Here is a 17,791-nt window from a genome sequence, read left to right on the forward strand (position 1 = left end):
TCTAGACCACTGCAATAAAGTGAATATCACAATAAAGTGAGCCACACAAATTTGTTTCCCAGTGCATATGAGAGTTATGTTTACACTATACTGTAGTCTATTAAGTGTGCAAGAGCATTATGTATAAAAAAAAGTACGTACTTTAATTTAAAAATTTTTTTTGCTAAAAAGTGCTAACCATCATCTGACAACACAGGATTGCCATAAACCTTCAATTTGTAAAAAAAAAAAAAAATACACAGCATCTGTGGAGTGCAGTGAAGTGAAGCATAATAAAACAAAGATATGCCTACTGTACATCTACATATATATTAAAAACTTAATACATATATAATGTGGACCTCTGAATATCTTCAAAGACATAGTGAACTTGCTAAATTTATCAAAAGCTGTCCAAATGTACCGCCCTGTGATGCATCTCACTTATTATGATCACAAGATTTTACCTTGGAGCAGTGAAAAGCAAGAGAAATCAGACATGGAATCCAGACATAGTAAAATCAAAAATGTAAGGAAGAAGAGTAAAGTAACTAAAAGATTTTTTAAGAAAAAGATTTAAGAGGAAATAAATATTAATGAAGAAAATGGACAACCATAACAGAAATCATCATTTCCTTTAGTCTTTTTTTTTAAGTTTTAAAAAAAATTTTATTTATTTATTTGGCTGCGCTGTGTCTTAGTTGCGGCATGTGGGCTCCTTTAGTTGCGGCATGTGGGCTCTGTTAGTTGCAGCATGCAGACTGTAGTTCCCTGACCAGGGACTGAACCCGGGCCCCCTGCATTGGGAGTGCAGTGTCTTAACCACTGGACCGTCAGGGAAGTCCCCATTTCCTTTAGTCTTTTTTGACGTTTAATAGAGATAAGGACTAAAAAGAAATGGTGTAGGTATTTTTATTTTTACTTTTCTTCATTCAAATAATTTGACAACATGCATAGCTAAATGAATAAGAGGAATTTTATACAAACACTATAATGTGATAAGACCCAAGCTTTAGTGAACATTAGGATTACCTGGGATTTGTTAAAAACATAGATAGCCTGGCCACACACCCCTAATTTAGTAGGCCTGATGGCAGGATCCCCATACCCTGCACCCTGAGTTATTTTGAGGCAACTTCTGCTACAAATCCAGGAATCTTGCAAATGGAAAGGGTAGGATTCCAGAAAAGTTAGTGATACTCACTCACATTTATATGTTACTCTACAGCAGGGTTTCTCAACCAGGGCACTATTGACTTTTGGAACTGGATAATTCTTTGTTGTAATGGGACTGTCCTGTGCATTGTAGGATATCTAGCAGCATCCCTCACCCAGTTGTGACAACGCAAACTTTCTCCAGACATTGCCAAATATAACCTGGGGCGCAAAATCACTCCTGGTTGAGAACCACTACTCTACCGGGACCAAAGCCCCTTCATTCTCACTAGAGAGTGATACTGATCTTTCTAGATCAAATCTGGTAACAGTGAAGAGTACCTTTCCCTAAAAACTCTAGGTCCCCAAAGAAAAATTTCTCAAAATGGTCTGTCCACCTACGCTCTAATGTCTCAGCTATTCCACTCAAGTACTATACACATCAAACACCAATACCAACTTATGTAGACTTCGGTATAAGACATATTTCCCCCCAGACTCTCTATAGGAGTGTATATCACTCAGAATATCCAAGGGATCTCAATATAGCACTTTACCAACCTCCAGATATGGAGCCTGAAGACAGTGTTATAGGAGGGAAGGGAATAAATGCCAATAAAGGGTTAATGAGTTGTTACAGCTGTGGGCAACTGAGGCTCAATTCCCCCTAGTTCTCCCTGAGGAACTGTGTGGAATGTGCCAAAGAATTGCCCCATGAAGAACAGAGAAGCTGAGATAATTTATCCTTGTCCCTCACTGGCTGGGATTGCCCTTGTGTCCCATGTTGAATGCTGACCGTTGGGCATCTGCTGCAGAGTAAGCTTTAATAATCAGGTGCGAGATGATCCATCCTTAGGATAATCAAAGTCCAGTGAGATAAGCAAAACTATTAAAGGATTTATTATAGGGATTTGGCCTTACCTAATTGTGGGAGGCTTTGTAAGGCTCTTGTCTTTGCATCTGATGCTGGAGCTTGAAGGGCAGGCAGTCAGGAAGGGAAGATAGATGTATGATGGAGGAAAGCAAGAACAACCTGCAACCCACAAGCGTGAGCTGGAGTCCAGGTCAGTCTTTGTTGCCTCTGATCTTGACACTGTGGATGTCTTGCAGAAGCCAGGACCCTTCATCATAGTGCTAAATACATATACCAGGCCTAGAAGTTGTAGAAGCTGAAGGAGGATCCCAGAAGGGTGGAGTAGTTGCAGGCCCAGACGCTATCTCATGCCATGAAAATCAGCAATAATGTGTGTGAACTACAAAATGAGTGGCTGCTTCACTTTTACTCTCTAAATTTCCCATAAGAATCTCTCTTGTGACCCTAACCAGAAATATATAGGAAAGAAAACTCTGGGAAATCCAGTTCAGCCTGAACAAGTTGACACAGTACAAAGCCATCACACCATCTGTTTCCACTATCACTTGCTCAGTGGGCCCACATACAAAGTGGCCATGGCATCAAGGACGGAGACAATGTATGGGCTCAACAATATGACCTTCCACTCACCAAGCCAGATTTGACTTTTGGCTATCATTAGTCATCAGGGAAATGCAAGTCCAAACCACAATGATATACCACTTTGCATCCACCAGGATGACTGGAATCGACAAGGATATGGAGATATTGGAACCTTCGTACATTGCTGGTGGGAATGTAAAAGGGTGGCAGCTGCTTTGCAAAATAGTTTGGCAGTTCTTCAAAATGGGGTAGGAGAGAATGGAGAGTGACTTTTAACGAGTAAGGGTTCCTTCTTGGGGTGATGAAAATGTTCTAAAATTAGCTGTGGTGATGGTTTCACAACTCTGTGAATATACTAAAAAGCATTGCATTGTACACTTCAAATGGATGGATTATAGAGTATGTGAATGATATCTTAATAAAGCTGTTAAAGAAAAACAGCCGCTCATCCTCACAGTGTAATATTTTCATCTTTTTTCTAACTGCCTAGTTCTCCTGAGTTAATGGCATTTGTGAAAGAGGAAAAATATTTTTTTTCAATGCCCTCTCAGTTATCTTTACTTACCCAAGAGCATCCAGAAGAACTCATATTATTTCTCTATTAAATGCTTGGTTTGTAATGTCCATATATACCTAGAGTCCCTTGGGAAAGATGGCATAACAATGCATTTGAAACCTTTTATTCTTGATGTTATGGCATTATTTACACCTGAGTGTAATGACTCTCTTTTTCCAGGGATGAGATTGCACAACTCAAGTGCCCATTGTTTTAGCTGTACAAGTCCTAAGAGAGGGGACTGAGCATAAGATGAAAATCAGGTCATGAACTTAGGAATGTGCTGCTAGCCCTTGAAGTTGTGTGAGAGGTAGAGGGAGCAGAGGCATGAAAAATGCAAACCATGAGACTGTGCAAATATAATAATAATAAATCCAGACGATGGATGAGTTCCCCAGGGAAATGGATGGGCCAAGGAAGGCTGAGGATCAGACCCCAGGGGAGTCAGTAGATGAGAGAAGAAAGGGTCTTGCAAAGAAGAGCAGAGGAACCAGACGGCCACTTGGGAGAACCAATACATTAAGATAGGATATGGGAATTCCCTGGTAGTCCAGTGGTTAGGACTCCGGCACTCTTACTGTGGAGGGCCCAGGTTCAATCCCTGGTCCCTGGGGAACTAAGATCCCACAAGCCTCGTGACATGGCCAAAAAAAGAAGAAAAAAAGATAGGATAGATGTTTCCATGTCGATTATGATGGCTTTTTCTGGGTAAAGTAGCACTATGTATAATGTTTGAAAAGAGTTTGTCTACCTGCATAGAGAAAGAGGAAGAAGATGATTTTTTTAACTACTAATACAACACGATATTATTTAATGGGTCTCTTTTTGGATGATTTCTTTATTTAAAGCATTGTTATGAACTATAGAAAATAAACCACCAAAAGATTTCTCTTACAGGCCTGTCACAAAACAGTGGGACTAGAAGGGTGCCAAGGGATTTGTATGGGTTGGGCAGACATGTTCCTAAATCAATGCAGAACATATCTGTTTATTTTCAAGATGATTAAAGGAAAATATTTGGCAGCTTTCCTCCGTGGCCTATGATATTCTTTAATACCACTCATTTCCTTTTTTTTTTTTTTATAAATTTATTTATTTATTTTTGGCTGCGTTGGGTCTTTGTTGCTGGACGCGGGCTTTTTCTAGTTGCTGTGAGCGGGGGCTACTTCTCGTTGCGGTGCTCGGTCTTCTCATTGCGGTGGCTTCTCTTGTTGCGGAGCACAGGCTCTAGGCGCGTGGGCTTCAGTAGTTTGGGCACGCAGGCTCAGTAGTTGTGGCTCGCGGGCTCTAGAGTGCAGGCTCAGTAGCTGTGGCGCATGGGCTTCGTTGCTCCGCGGCATGTGGGGTCTTCCCGGACCGGGGCTCAAACCTGTGTCCCCTGCATTGGCAGGTGGATTATTAACCACTGCTCCACCAGGGAAGTCCCAACACTCATTTCCTTTCATTTAACTAAACTATAAAAGTACAGAGAGCTGAAATTCTCCAACATGCCAATCGGTGAATGCTACTTGCTGGCTTATCTTATAGGACCAACAATAAAGAATGATGTGGGAGCCACAAACTGTCCTCTCTTTATTTTTGAGCTTTATATAAATGGACTCATACTACATGTATCCTTTGACTTGCTTCTTTCACCAACATTTTTTTTTTTTTGCCACGCTGCACAGCTTGTGGGATCTTAGTCCCCAACCAGGGATTGAACCTGGGGCCCCGGTAGTGACAGCACTGAGTCCTAACCACTGGACTGCCAGGGAATTCCCGCACCAACATATTTTAAAGATATCAATACATCCATGTTGATTGGTGTTGTTCACAGTTTATTCATTTTCACTGCTCCACAATGGACATTAGTGTGTGTCTTAGTCCGTTTATATAAAGCTCAAAAATAGGCAAAACAAAACAGTGTATCATCTACGTATGTATACAGGGCAGATGGAAGAAAAGGAAAGGAATGGTAAACACAAAATTCACTACAGTGGCTCCCTCTTGTGCAGAGGGAGTTGGACGTGATGGGGAGAAGCACATGGTGTACTTCTAAATTTCTGGTGATATCACGCTTCTCAAATTGGATGGTGTGCACATGGTTGTTCATTTCTATTATTCCTCTTTAAGCTATCTATTTTTATCATATATGGCATATTTCATAATAAAATGTTAATAACATAAAATAGCTTGCTCAGTACCATCAGTGTGTTAAGGACGCCCTCCCCCTGCCCTAATTGGGCGGGCATCCAAGAAATAAAAAAAATTAAATTAAAAAAAAAACAACCGTCCTCTCCTGGCAATAGTCTCCCTTTATTATGAACACTGGTAGATTGAAAGTGTGGTTTCTCAAAGGAACTTAAGTATTTGGGGCACAATTCCAGGGACACTGTATTCTACTCGACATCAACTTCTGCTGTGTCAAAGACATTTTAGAGATTAAAGGCCGCTTAGTAAGGGTAGGAAGGTTTCATAGTATAAGCACAAAATGGAACTTGACTTTTACCCAAGATTTTTTTTAATTTTTATTTTTAAAGAGCAGTAGCCATGTAGAAGTATTCCAGGAGATCCTGCCTCACACTCTTAGGTCTTAAAGGCATTTCTTGCTGAGAAGTGGTTTAGGATTGCAAAACAGCTGACACTTTTGTGACAAAACTATAGAATCACATTTAAGATACTGAGAAGGTCTGTTCGGGAGCAGTTCTCACCCAACCAAGAGCCGTCTCCAGGCCCTCCCATTGCCCTACTTTAGAGATTTACACATGCAAAAAGTAGTCTTGAGTTGTTTAGTTTAGACGCAGGGCATGGAGGAAATAAGCCTTCCAGGGGCTTGTGAGAAAGGAAGAGGTACGTGCCTGTTCCCACATACATGCATTTCTTTAGCAAATTTAGATTTTTCTGTGGAATAAAAGTAGAGAAGCCAGGGCTTCCCTGGTAGTGCAGTGGTTAAGAATCTGCCTGCCAATGCAGGGGACACGGGTTTGAGCCCTGTTCCGGGAAGATCCCACATGCCGCGGAGCAGCTAAGCCCGTGCGCCACAACTACTGAGCCTGTGCTCTAGAGCCTGCAAGCCACAACTACTGAGCTGGTTCGCCTAGAGCCCGTGCTCCTCAACAAGAGAAGCCACCAAAGTGAGAAGCCCACGCACCTCAACGAAGAGTAGCCCCCAAAAAAGAGTAGAAAAACCAAAAACTGCTAAGAGTGAAACACTCGTGAAATCCTTTTATCACCTCGGTGCCTCTGTCAACAGGATAAAAATTAACGTCATGGTGGGCCTTTATGATCTTCTTTTAAAATATTCCATGGCTCCCATTTCTAAAAAAGATTGCCAGTCTAGACCTTCTCTTTCCCTGAACTCTTCACCTCTCCTGCCACCTCTCTTTGTTTATCAAAGCTCAGATCATGGGGTCTTTAGGACCTTGTGTGAAATCATATTCTGGTTGGTATCATCCCGTGAAGAAGTTCATTGGGAATGTGGGACACATTTTGTTGAATTTTATTTATAGTACTTAATGTCCCCAGATGATTAAGCATATTGAAGGGTTTTTTTAAACAAATTTTTTCAAAGCAAAGATCAGTTTGGTATGAGACTATTACTTGAACATAAAGATTTTTCCCCATTTCAATTAAGGGAAGAATTATAACAAGAACCAACTGTTCTGAAGGCTGCCCGTGATCTATTGCTTAACCCAGTCTCTCTCCTCTCCATAGTTATTTTTGTGTCTGCCTGTTTCTCTCAGAACATGCTTCTGCATTTTCCAAAGTTGACCCTGTTACCCCAGAGCTTCTTAGTTTCCTTGTTTATTCCTTAGAAACATAAAAGATGTGTGGAAGGCTGATAAGTTTCATATTTCAAAGTTCTCTTTCTTTTAATCAGGAAGTTTAAGATGTCTCTAGGACAAAACTATCTCAACATTCCATCAACCATATAGGAAGCTAGAAATCTCAAGATTTATAAACAAGGGTTTTGGGAGCAGGAAATTTCTGTCCTACTGTTTTCTAGCTAATATCCCTGGGCTTTAGTTTCCTCATTTATAAAATGGGAATATTAATAGCTCTTGCCTCCAGAGGGTTGGGGTGAGCATTACATGAGATAACGCACATGAAGAGCTTAGGCCAGTAGCAGGCATAGAAAAAGATCTCAATAAATGTTAGTAATAATGGCGGTGATGGTGGTAGTGATGATGATAAAGGATTTGGAGTCTTAAAAAGTTATATTGGAGCACTGCAGCATAGCATTTTCAGATAAGAAATCAGGTCACATAATCTGCCAAGGTTATTTGAATTTGCTACTGTGGAAGGGAAAATTACTTCTTTGTCACTTAATGTCTGCCATATATCCTTACTCAGTTGGAGTGTGTGTGTATGAATGTGCGCACATGAATGCAAATGCTCTTATGTCTCGTGTCCCTGCCTTGACGGTCAGGAGTTTTGCTTTAGCCCTTTTCTTAAAATCCAGCTCTTAATATTGTTCAGTGCACACAATAGCCTTTCTACAAATATTGAATATGTTTCTATTTGATAAAGTCAAAATCTTGTGCAAAATTGTATTAATAGACAATGTTTTCACCTTATGAAGGTTTACAAGATGTTTTAAAGAAAAAGGAATTAAATTAGGAAATAAAGGGAATTCCCTAGCAGTCCAGTGGTTAGGACTCTGTGCTTCCACTGCAGAGGGCACAGGTTCATTCCCTGGTCGGAGAGCTAAGATCCTGCAAGCTGTGCAGTGCGACCAAAAAAAAAAAAGGAAATAAAGTCTTAGAAACTATCTAGACATGCTCTCTTTTCCTAAGGAGTCACCCTCCCCTCACAGTAGCACAGTGCCTGTCACACAACTGAAATGAAGTAAATGGCAGCTAATAATTAGCTGTCTTTGTGTTGGAGGTTTTGGTACCAAGCAATAGAAACCAACTCAGGCTCACGAGAGAGGATTTACTGAAAGGATATCAGAGGGCCCACAAAATCAATGGGAGGCTAAAGGGCCACACTTGAGAATGGGCAGAGACCAGGGAAACTCTAGCAGTTTAGGGGCAGGAACCACAACCATGGTCTTTAGAGCAGGAAGCATCTGCTCAGCGTGCTGCCATGGGGAAGGAGAACCCAGAGTCAACTTTCTTCTGTGCTTGGGTGACCCACTGAAGGGTCAGAGTCCTCTGAGAGTGTGTGATTGGCCAAACTCATATCACAGACCCACAGCCTGGCCGAGGCGAGAGAAAGAATCTAATCCATCGCCTTCTGGAATGGGAGATGGTACCCAGGACTGTCCTTTCTACACATCTATTCACAGAGGAGAAGATTCAGTTTCCCAAGAAGAAACCAAAGTGCTTACTAGGAAAGGGGAACAGATGCTGGACAACCCAAAATGGCAAATGCCCATTATTCCACATTTCTAATATTTTGATTCTTGACTTTGGGCATGGTCCATAGTCTAGTCAGTCTTTATTTAGCCTGTGTGAACCTTAAGACATAGTTTGAGATATTTCACTTTGTTATTCCAGTCCTGTATGTGGTCCAAAGACAGTCCTCCATGTCGTCATCCTGCTCTCATCTGAGTGGGAACATCCTTTCAAAGAGATTAGATAGGAACTCAGGAGCTGAGAATATTGTGGCATCAATGTGAGATACCGGGATGAGCTACCTTTATTTATTTATTTGTTTGTTTGTTTGTTTATTCTATGTAAGTAGAAACAAGTTCAAGGCTATTATTTCCTGTAAGTTAAAAACGGGTAATATAACACCAGGGAAATCTTGCTAATCTAATTGAAATTTGGGGCCTGTATAGGTCAAATATATTTACTGTCCGTCAAAGGTGATGTTTTTGACACAGTAGAGGATCCTGTTTCCTTGAAAATGGCTCGTAGGCTGGTTGGTTTGGGATTTTTTGAATGTCATCCTAATTTAAGGTATTATCCTTTGCTTTTAAATGTTACAGGGGAGAACTTATCCATTTCGGGGTGCCTTCCCTCCAGTGTGGAATCCCATTGCCTATCTGGATTACAACAATCTGTGGCGGACAATGGATAACATGGGAAAGGAGGTAAAGTGTGTGTGCAGCTTGCACATGACCTGTTACTGAAATATCAACAGCAAATGTTTAGTATCCATCCTTCCGCAGTGCAGGGAACATTGCTCTGGACGGTGATGCATATCGTTTCCAGTGTACCCAACAACTCTGCCAAGCTGGTAGTATTTCTGCTTTACAAATGAAGAAAATCAGTGCCAAGGGGTTACATAATTTCCCCAAGACCACACAACAAGGGACAGGATTCAAACCCACATGTCTCTGATACTAATGTGTGTGCCTGTGTTTTCAACCTATGCCACTGGGAATTTATGTGACATATTTTTGCCGGGAGTCCTACTTATAGTGATCTTATCCATATGTTATGCCACTTGAGATAGTAAAGGAGAGAAGGATTCGTTTCCCCAAAGTTTTAAAATGGGTGTTAGCTTTCAATAATAATTATGATGTTGACCATCATAATTACATATTAATTTATACATATATATATATGTATTATTATTATTATTCTGGCAACAGCATTAAGGCATAGAATCCAAAGAGCTATCCATCCCAAACCCACCACTATCTATACATAGAATTCTATGCCAATCACACAGTCCAACATAGACAGAGAAACCAGTTTTCAGAGGTTTTCCTGAGGGCCTCTTGGCAGGGCAGTGGGCAGTAACCATCAGACCTAAATATGGGCCCTTCTTTCTCTGCAGATTCCAGCTGATGCACCGTGGGAGGCACCACATGCAGAGGAATGGGATAAGATGACCATGAAAGATCTCATCGAAAAAATCTGCTGGACAAAGTAACCTTGACTATTTAAAACAGTTCTTTTTAATCTTCCCTTCAGATCGTTCCTATCCTATCTTGAACTGCAGCGTTTTTCTTCATAAGTTACAGGAAAGAAGTTAAGAGGAAACTTAATGACCTTTCCATCAGTAGCAACTTTGGGGGCCCTTTAGACACTCAGAGCAGGATTGAACATAAAATGAATCTAAAACATAAGAAGAAAAGTAGGTGAAGGAAGCTGAACTTTTTTTTTTTTAATGAAACGGTTGTGTGCTTTGCAATAAAAGAAGTAATTGTGTTTTCAGATAATATAGAGGTCAGCTACAGAAGCAATTTGGAAAGATATTAAAGTAATTTAATATAAATATAGAAGAACTGGAGGGAAGCTAGTCTATATTAATGAAAAATATAAACGATATGTTTTCACTGAGAATCTGTGTTATTAGCTGAGTTACTTACAGATCATTCAGCCAGCATTTTGGGGCTGCTATGTGAAAGCACAGTATGAATCACTGAGGAATGGTGGTGAACTTGTTAGGCATGGCCCCTAACCTCACGGAGTTGATATACTTTTAGCAGGAGAGACTGTCATTATACACATATTACATAATTCTAGGAGAGACTGAAACTGGGAACCTGACCTGTCTGATGGCAAAGGAGAGATTCCTTGTTGAAGCAATCTTTAAACAGAAACCAAGGAGTTAGCACATCAACTAAGAATGAGCCACAGAGGATGGGAAGGGACAGGGAAGGATGGATGGTGTCAGGGCAAGGAATCTTCCAGGAATGCGCCCTAATGGATGTGGAAAACAGGAAAGATAGATGGTGTGAGAGGATGGTATCTTCCATGAATGAGCCATAATAGATGGGGGGAGACAGGAAGGCTGGATGCTATGGGAATTAAGAATCTTCATGGAAGGTGCCATAGTGGATGGGGGAAGACAGGAAGGGTGTTTAGTGTGGGGAAGTGTTATCTTGCAGGATGAGTAACAGTGGATGGGGGAGTTAGGAAGAGTGGATAGTGTGCAGAGGTGGTATATGCCAGGAATGATCTAGTAGTTGAGGGAAACAAGAAAATGGATGTTGTGAGGGGATGGTATCTTTCAGGAATGAGCCACACTGGATGGAAGGAGACAGGAAAGATGGATGGTGTGTGCAAATGGTATCTTCCAAGAATGAGCCAGTTGATGGGAAAGAAAGGAAGAGTGGATGGTGTGAGGTGATGGAATCTTCAGGAATGAGCAACAGTGGATGGGGAGATAGGAGGGTAGACGGGTCGGATTGTATCTTCCAGGAATGAGCTATAGTGCATGAGGGGAGACAGAAAGGATGTATAGTGCAGTAGGATGATATCTTCCAGGAATGAGCCATTAACCATGGAGGGGGACAGGAAGGGTGGATAGTGTGTGGGGTTGGTACATTCAGGAATAAACCATATTGTATGCAGGTGTCAGGAACAGTGGATGATGTGGCAGAATGGTTTCTTCTGAGAGTGAGCCACTGTTGACAGGGGAAACAGGAAAGATGGATGGTGTGGGAAGATGGTATGTGCCAGGAATGAGCCATAGTGCATGGGTAGAGACAGGAAGGATAGATGGTGTGGTGGGATGGTGTCTTCCAGGATAAGCCACAGTAGATGGGGGAGGGTGTGTGGTGTGGGGATAGTATCTTTGGGGAATGTACCAGTTGGTGGAGGATATAAGAGATATATTATGTGAGATGATGGTATCTTTCAGGAATGAGTCACAGAGGATGGGGGGAGAGAGGAAAGAGGGATGGTATGTGTAGATGGTATCTTCCAAGAATAAGTCAGTTGATGGAGGAGACAGGAAGAGTGGATGCTGTGGGGAGATGATATCTTCCACGAATAAAGTCAGCTGATGGGTGAGACAGGAAGAGTATGGTGTGAGGGGATGGTATCATCAAGGAATGAGCAACAGTGGATGGTGGAGAAAGTAAGGATGGATGATGTGAATGATGATATCTTTCTGGAATGAGCCACAGTGGATGGGCATAGATGGAGAAAGGTGGATGATGTGACAGGATGGTATCTTCCAGAAATAAGCCATAGTGCATAAGGGAGACAGTAAGGATGGTTTATTTGGTGGGATGGTGTCACCAGGAATGAACCACAGTGCATGGGGGAAAGGGAAAGGATGGACAGTGTGGTGGTATGGTATCTTCCAGGAATGAGCCAGTTGATGGGAGAGAAAGGAGGAGTGGGTGGTGTGAGAGGATGGTGTCTTCCAGGAATAAGCCACAGTGCATGGAGGGAGACATGAAAGATGGATGGTTTGGTGGAATGATACCTTCCAGGAAAGAGCCATAGTGCAAGGGGAGAGACAGGAAGGATGGATCCTGTGGGGGATGTTATTGATACCAAGTCCAAGCTCTCTTTGCTTGCCACACGACAGGCCAATGAATCGCAGACGAGATGTTGAGGCAAGGAATATGACTTTATTCAGAAAGCCGGCAGACCGAGAAGATGGCAGACTAGTGTCTCTGAAAAACCATCTTCTCAGAGCCTAGATGCCAGTTTCTTTTATAGAATCAGAGAGGGAGAGGCGGTGAGGAAGTAAAGTAAAAGGGCCATCAGTCTTGCAAAACATCTCCTGGAATGACCAGCCTCTGTGAGGGGATGTGTTAGTTTCTTCTTTCTTGCAGCCATTCACAGGTGGGCGGGGTCAGATGGCCTCCCTGTGAGCTGAACAGCAAAGGGGCAGGGTTCCCTGAGGCAGGCCATTATGTATGATTAGAATAACAAAAGCAACGAAAAGCAAAGGTTAAAGTCAACGAAACAGGTCCAACGTAGAGTCCGATTTAGCTCTACCCTGTTACATTACATTCCAGGATTAACCCATAGTTGATGGTGGGGACAGGATGAGTGTATGGTATCTATCAAGAATGAGCCACTGTGGATGTGGGAGACAGAAAAGATGGATGGTGTGGGAGGATGGTTGTTCTAGGAGTGAGACATAGAGGATGGGGGTTGGGGAGGAAGGGTGCATGGTGTGGAGGAATGGTATATTCCAGGAATGAGCCACAGAGTGTAGGGGGAGATGGTAAGGATGGATGAGATAGGGGGATTTATGTTCCTGGAATGAGATGCAATTAATGGGAGCAGACAGCAAGGGTAGATGGTGTGGGAAGATGTTGTCTTCCAGTAATGAGTCAGTTTTGGGGAGAGACTAGAAGTTTCCATGGTATCTTCTAGCAATGAAGGAGAGTGAGTTGGGAGGGGTGGGGGCAGGGGCCGACAGGAAAGCTAGATGGTTTGGGGGGGGTATCTTTCAGGAATGAGCTACAGTGACTGTAGGGGGAAACAGGAAGGGTGGATGAGGTGGGGGCAAGGTATCTTCTAGAACTGAGACAAGTATTGGGGGAGATAGGAATGAGGCGTGGTGTGAGAGACTCCATCTTCCAAGAATGAGCCACAGTGGATTGTGGTTCTATGGGAAAATATATGGTGTGGGAGGATGGTATCTTCCAGGAATGAACGACAGTGGATAGGGGAAGACAGTAAGGGGGTAGATGGTGTGAGGAGATGGTATATGCCAGGATTAAACCATAGTGGATGGTGGGTTACAGGAAGGATGGATGGTGTGGGAAGATGGTATCTACCAGGAATGTCCGACTGTGGATGTGGGAAACAGAAAGGATGGATGGTGTGGGAGGATGGTATGTTCCAGGAGTCAGCCATAGTTGATGGGGGGCACAAAAAGGTGGATGGTGTGAGAACATGGTATCTTCCAGGTATGAGCCATTGTGAATGGGAAAGACAGGAAAAGTGAATGCTGTAAGTGGATGGTGTCATCCAGGAATAAGCGACAGTGACTGGGTTGGGGGGAGAGGAAGGGTGGATGATGTGGGAGCATGGTATCTTCCAGGAATGAGACAGGTGATGGGGGAAGACAGGAATGATGGATGGTGTGAGATGCCATCTTCCAGGAATGAGTCACAGTAGATGGCAGTAGACAGGAAAAAGTGCATGGTGTGGGAGGATAGTATCTTCCAGGAATGAACCACAGTGAGTGGGGGAGATAGGATGTGTGTGGTTGGATGGGAATTTCCAGGAATGAGCCATAGTGGATTGGGGGGGAGGGATACAGGAAGGGTGCATGGTATAGGGGAATGGTATGTTCTAGGAGTCAACCATAGTTGTAGGGAGGAGACAAAAAGGGTGGATGATGTGGAAATATGGTATCTTCCAGGTATGAGCTACTGTGGATGGGGGAAACAGGAAAGATGGGAATATTATCTTGCAGGAATACAGCAGTTGATGGGGATATCAACAGCAGTTGATGGGGATAGGAAGAGTAAATATAATAAGGGAATGATATTTTCCTCGAATGCACCAAGTAGGTAGGGTGAGATGGGAAGGGTGGATGGGTGGGGGGATGGTATCTTCTAGGAATGAACCAGGTACCATCCAGGAATGAACTGCAGTGATTGACGGTAGACAGGTGGGTGCATGGTGGGTGGGGAGAATGGTATCTTCCAAGAATGAATCAGGGTAATGGGAAAGTGAGAGTGTCAACAGGAAAGTTAGATGGTGTGGTTACATGATGTGATAGTATCTTCCAGGAATGAGTCACTGTGGACGGGGAGACAGGAAAGATGGATGGTGTGGGGGAATGGTATCTTCCAGGAATATCGGTTAATCGGAGGGAGTCAGGAAGGATGGATGGTGAGATGAATGTTTTCTTCCAGTGATAAACCACTGTTGGGAGAGGCAGAGTAGATGGTATCTACTGGAATGAGCCAGTTGATGGGTGGAGACAGGACATGTAGTTGTGGGGTGAATTATATGTTCCAGGAATGAGTTACAGTGTATGGGGTGAAAGAGGAAGAATGGATGGTATAGGATGTTGGTATCTTCTAGGAGAGAGCCACAGTGATGGGGGGGCAAGATACCATGTCCCCACATCTTCCACCCTGCTTGTCTCCCCTCACAGTCACTGTAGCTCATTCCTGGATGATACCATCTCCTCATACTCTTCCTGTCTTCCCCCATCTACTATGGCTCATTCCTGGAAGATACCATTCCCCCCACCCATCCACCTTTCTGTCTCCCCCTACCTGCTGTGACTAATTCCAGGAAGATACCACATCCTCACACCATCCACTATTCCTTTCTCCCCCATCAACTGGCTCATTCCGTCCTCACACCATCCACTATTCCTTTCTCCCCCATCAACTGGCTCATTCCTGGAAGATACCATACTAACATACAATGAACGCTCCTGTCTCCCCCCTTTCTACTGTGATTCATTCCTGGACCACACCATCCCCTCTTCCTTCCCCCCCCCCCCATCACTGTGGCTCACTCCAGGAAGATACCATTCACCACATCTTCCAGGAATGAGCCACAGTGGGTAGGGGAAGAGGGGAAGGATGGATGATGTGGGGGGATGGTATGCCTAGGATTAAACCATAGTGTATGGAAAGGATAGGAAGAGTGGATGGCATGGGGGGATGGTATCTCCCAGGAATCAGTGACTGTAGATGGGGAAGACAGGAAAGATGGATGATGTTTGGATGGTATGTGCCTGGAATGAACCATAGTATGTGGGGGGAGACTGGAAGAGTGATGGTGTGGTCCAGGAATGAACCATAGTAAAATGGAGGGAAACAGAAGGGTTGATTATATGTTGAGATGATATCTTTCAAGAATGAGCTAGTTGATGGGAGAGACAGGAATAGTGGATGGAGTGAGGATATGGTATCTCCCAGGAATTAACCACAGTGCATGAGGGGAGACAGGAATGACGAGTGGTGTGTGTTTGTGGGGGAAGGGTGGCATCTTCCAGGAATGCACGTTATGTGTGTGGGGGGGTGTCTACAGGAAGATTAGATGGTATGGTTGTGTGAGGAGATGGTATCTTCCAGGAATGAGCCACAATGATGGGGGATATAGCAGGAGTAATATAGTGAGGGAACTGGTATCTTCCAAGATGAGATACAGTGGTTAGGAGGAGACAGGAAGCCATTGGAGTGATGGCATCTTCCAGTAAGGAACCACAGCGCTTGGTGGGGGAATGCTACAGGAAGAGTGGATGGTGTGAAAGGGTGGTATCATGAGGCATGAACCACAGTGATTGTGAGAGGAGACAGGTAGGGTGAATGTTCTGGGTGCGAGGTATCAGGAAGGGATGAGCCATACTGGGTGGGCTGTACACATGATAGATGAGTGATGTGGGGGATGGTATCTTTCAGGAATGAGCCACTGTGGATGGGGGTGGGGGACAGGTTGGTGCATGCTGGGTGTGAAGAATGGTATCTTCCAGGAATGAATCACAGTGTATGGGGGATACAGGAAAGATGGATGATGTAGGAGGATGGTATCTTCCAGGAATGACCTGCAATTAATGGTGGGGGACTGTCAGGAAGGATAGATGGTGAGGGGGATGCTTTCCTCCAATGATGTATCAGTTATTGAGAGAGACAGGAAGAGTGAATGGTATCTTAAAGGAATGAGCCAATTGATGAGGGATACAGGACTGAAGGATGGATGGTGTTGGGGGATCATATATCTTCCACAAATGAGCACAGTGGATGAGTGGAGATCAGACATGTGGGTATGGGGAGGATATATGTTCCAGAAATGAGTCATAATGAATTGGATAAAACAGGACCAATAGATGGTGTGGGGTGTTGGTATCTCACAGGGGTGAGCCACAGTGATGGGGGAAGACAGGAAAGATGGATGATGTAGTGAATGGTATCTTTCAGGAATAAGCCATAGTGGATGGAGGAGACAGGAGATAGGGTTACTGGCGGGGATGATGTTCCAGTAGCGAGCCTTAGTAGATGGGGAAAAATAAGGAAGGGGAGGGATGGTTTCTTTCAGGAATGAATCCTGAATGATGGGATGGATGGAAGGATAAATGGTTGAGGCATGGTATTTTCCAGTTATTAGCCACAGATAATGGCGGGAAATGTGAAGGTTGGATAGTGTGGGAAATGCTCCCCCACCCCAGTATAGGGAACAGGGAACAGCTTCTGAAGGCCCTGAGATGGGGAGATTGACACATTTTAGCAATGAATGGAGAGTATACCTGGATCATAAAGATGCCATGAGGAAGTGATGGAATGAGAGTTTGGAGAACTCGTTGACAGGCTGATGGTGCAAGATATATTGGCCATATTCAAGACTTTTGACTTTTGCTGTGAATGTCACTGAAGGATTTTAAGCAGAGTGGGGTTTTATTTGTTTGTTTGTTTTTTAAGTTTTGGACTGTTAAAAGACTTAATTGGCTGTAATGTAGAGAAGGATCATGAGGGCCCAGGAGCAGCCGCCATTGTTTTAAGCCAGGTGAGGGACAGTGGTAGCCTGGACCAGGGTGGGAGCAGGGGAGGTGTTAAGGAGAGAAAGTTTGTTCAAATAAATGCAGACAATATCCTTAATGAACTCTGACAAGCATATTAACCCTTTAGATTGCATTGGGATTAGCATGTTTGGACTAACCCATAATTTCCTAAAAGTAAGGGAAAAGTTTATTTTCCCCAAGAGTTAAAATCTGCATTCCTTCAGAAATTGAGTCCATGAGTTGTTTTTTTCAAAAGCAATAGAACTGTTTTCCAGCCATGCTAAATTGTGTTTTAAAAAGGTAGTGTCCTGTGAAGCATGTACGTATTTACTCCTGACTTCCGCTCTTGTTCTGTGACCAGGACTGCTAGGCAGTTTGCATCTCTCTTTGTGAATATCAATGTGACCTCTGAACCCCACGAGGTGTCCGCCCTGTGGTTCTTGTGGTATGTGAAGCAGTGTGGAGGCACCACTCGGATATTCTCCATTACCAATGGGGGCCAGGTATGGAGTGTCCATTCTCACACTAAACTTCATTTGTGATTTTGC

The 17,791-nt window shown here is 43.4% G+C and overlaps 1 protein-coding gene across 1 annotated transcript in view; it reads left to right on the forward strand.

Annotated features, from left to right (window-relative positions):
• MAOA (monoamine oxidase A) overlaps positions 1-17,791 on the forward strand; it is a 75,841-nt gene that overhangs the window by 38,218 nt on the left and 19,832 nt on the right. Inside the window, exons 4-6 of the mRNA XM_079909892.1 lie at positions 9,061-9,165; positions 9,858-9,949; positions 17,605-17,746. Coding sequence (XP_079766018.1) covers positions 9,061-9,165; positions 9,858-9,949; positions 17,605-17,746 — 339 coding nt within the window. The remainder of the gene's footprint in view (positions 1-9,060; positions 9,166-9,857; positions 9,950-17,604; positions 17,747-17,791) is intronic.

This window comes from Stenella coeruleoalba, assembly GCF_951394435.1.
Source record: "Stenella coeruleoalba genome assembly, chromosome: X".
Taxonomy (NCBI): Eukaryota; Metazoa; Chordata; class Mammalia; order Artiodactyla; family Delphinidae; genus Stenella; species Stenella coeruleoalba.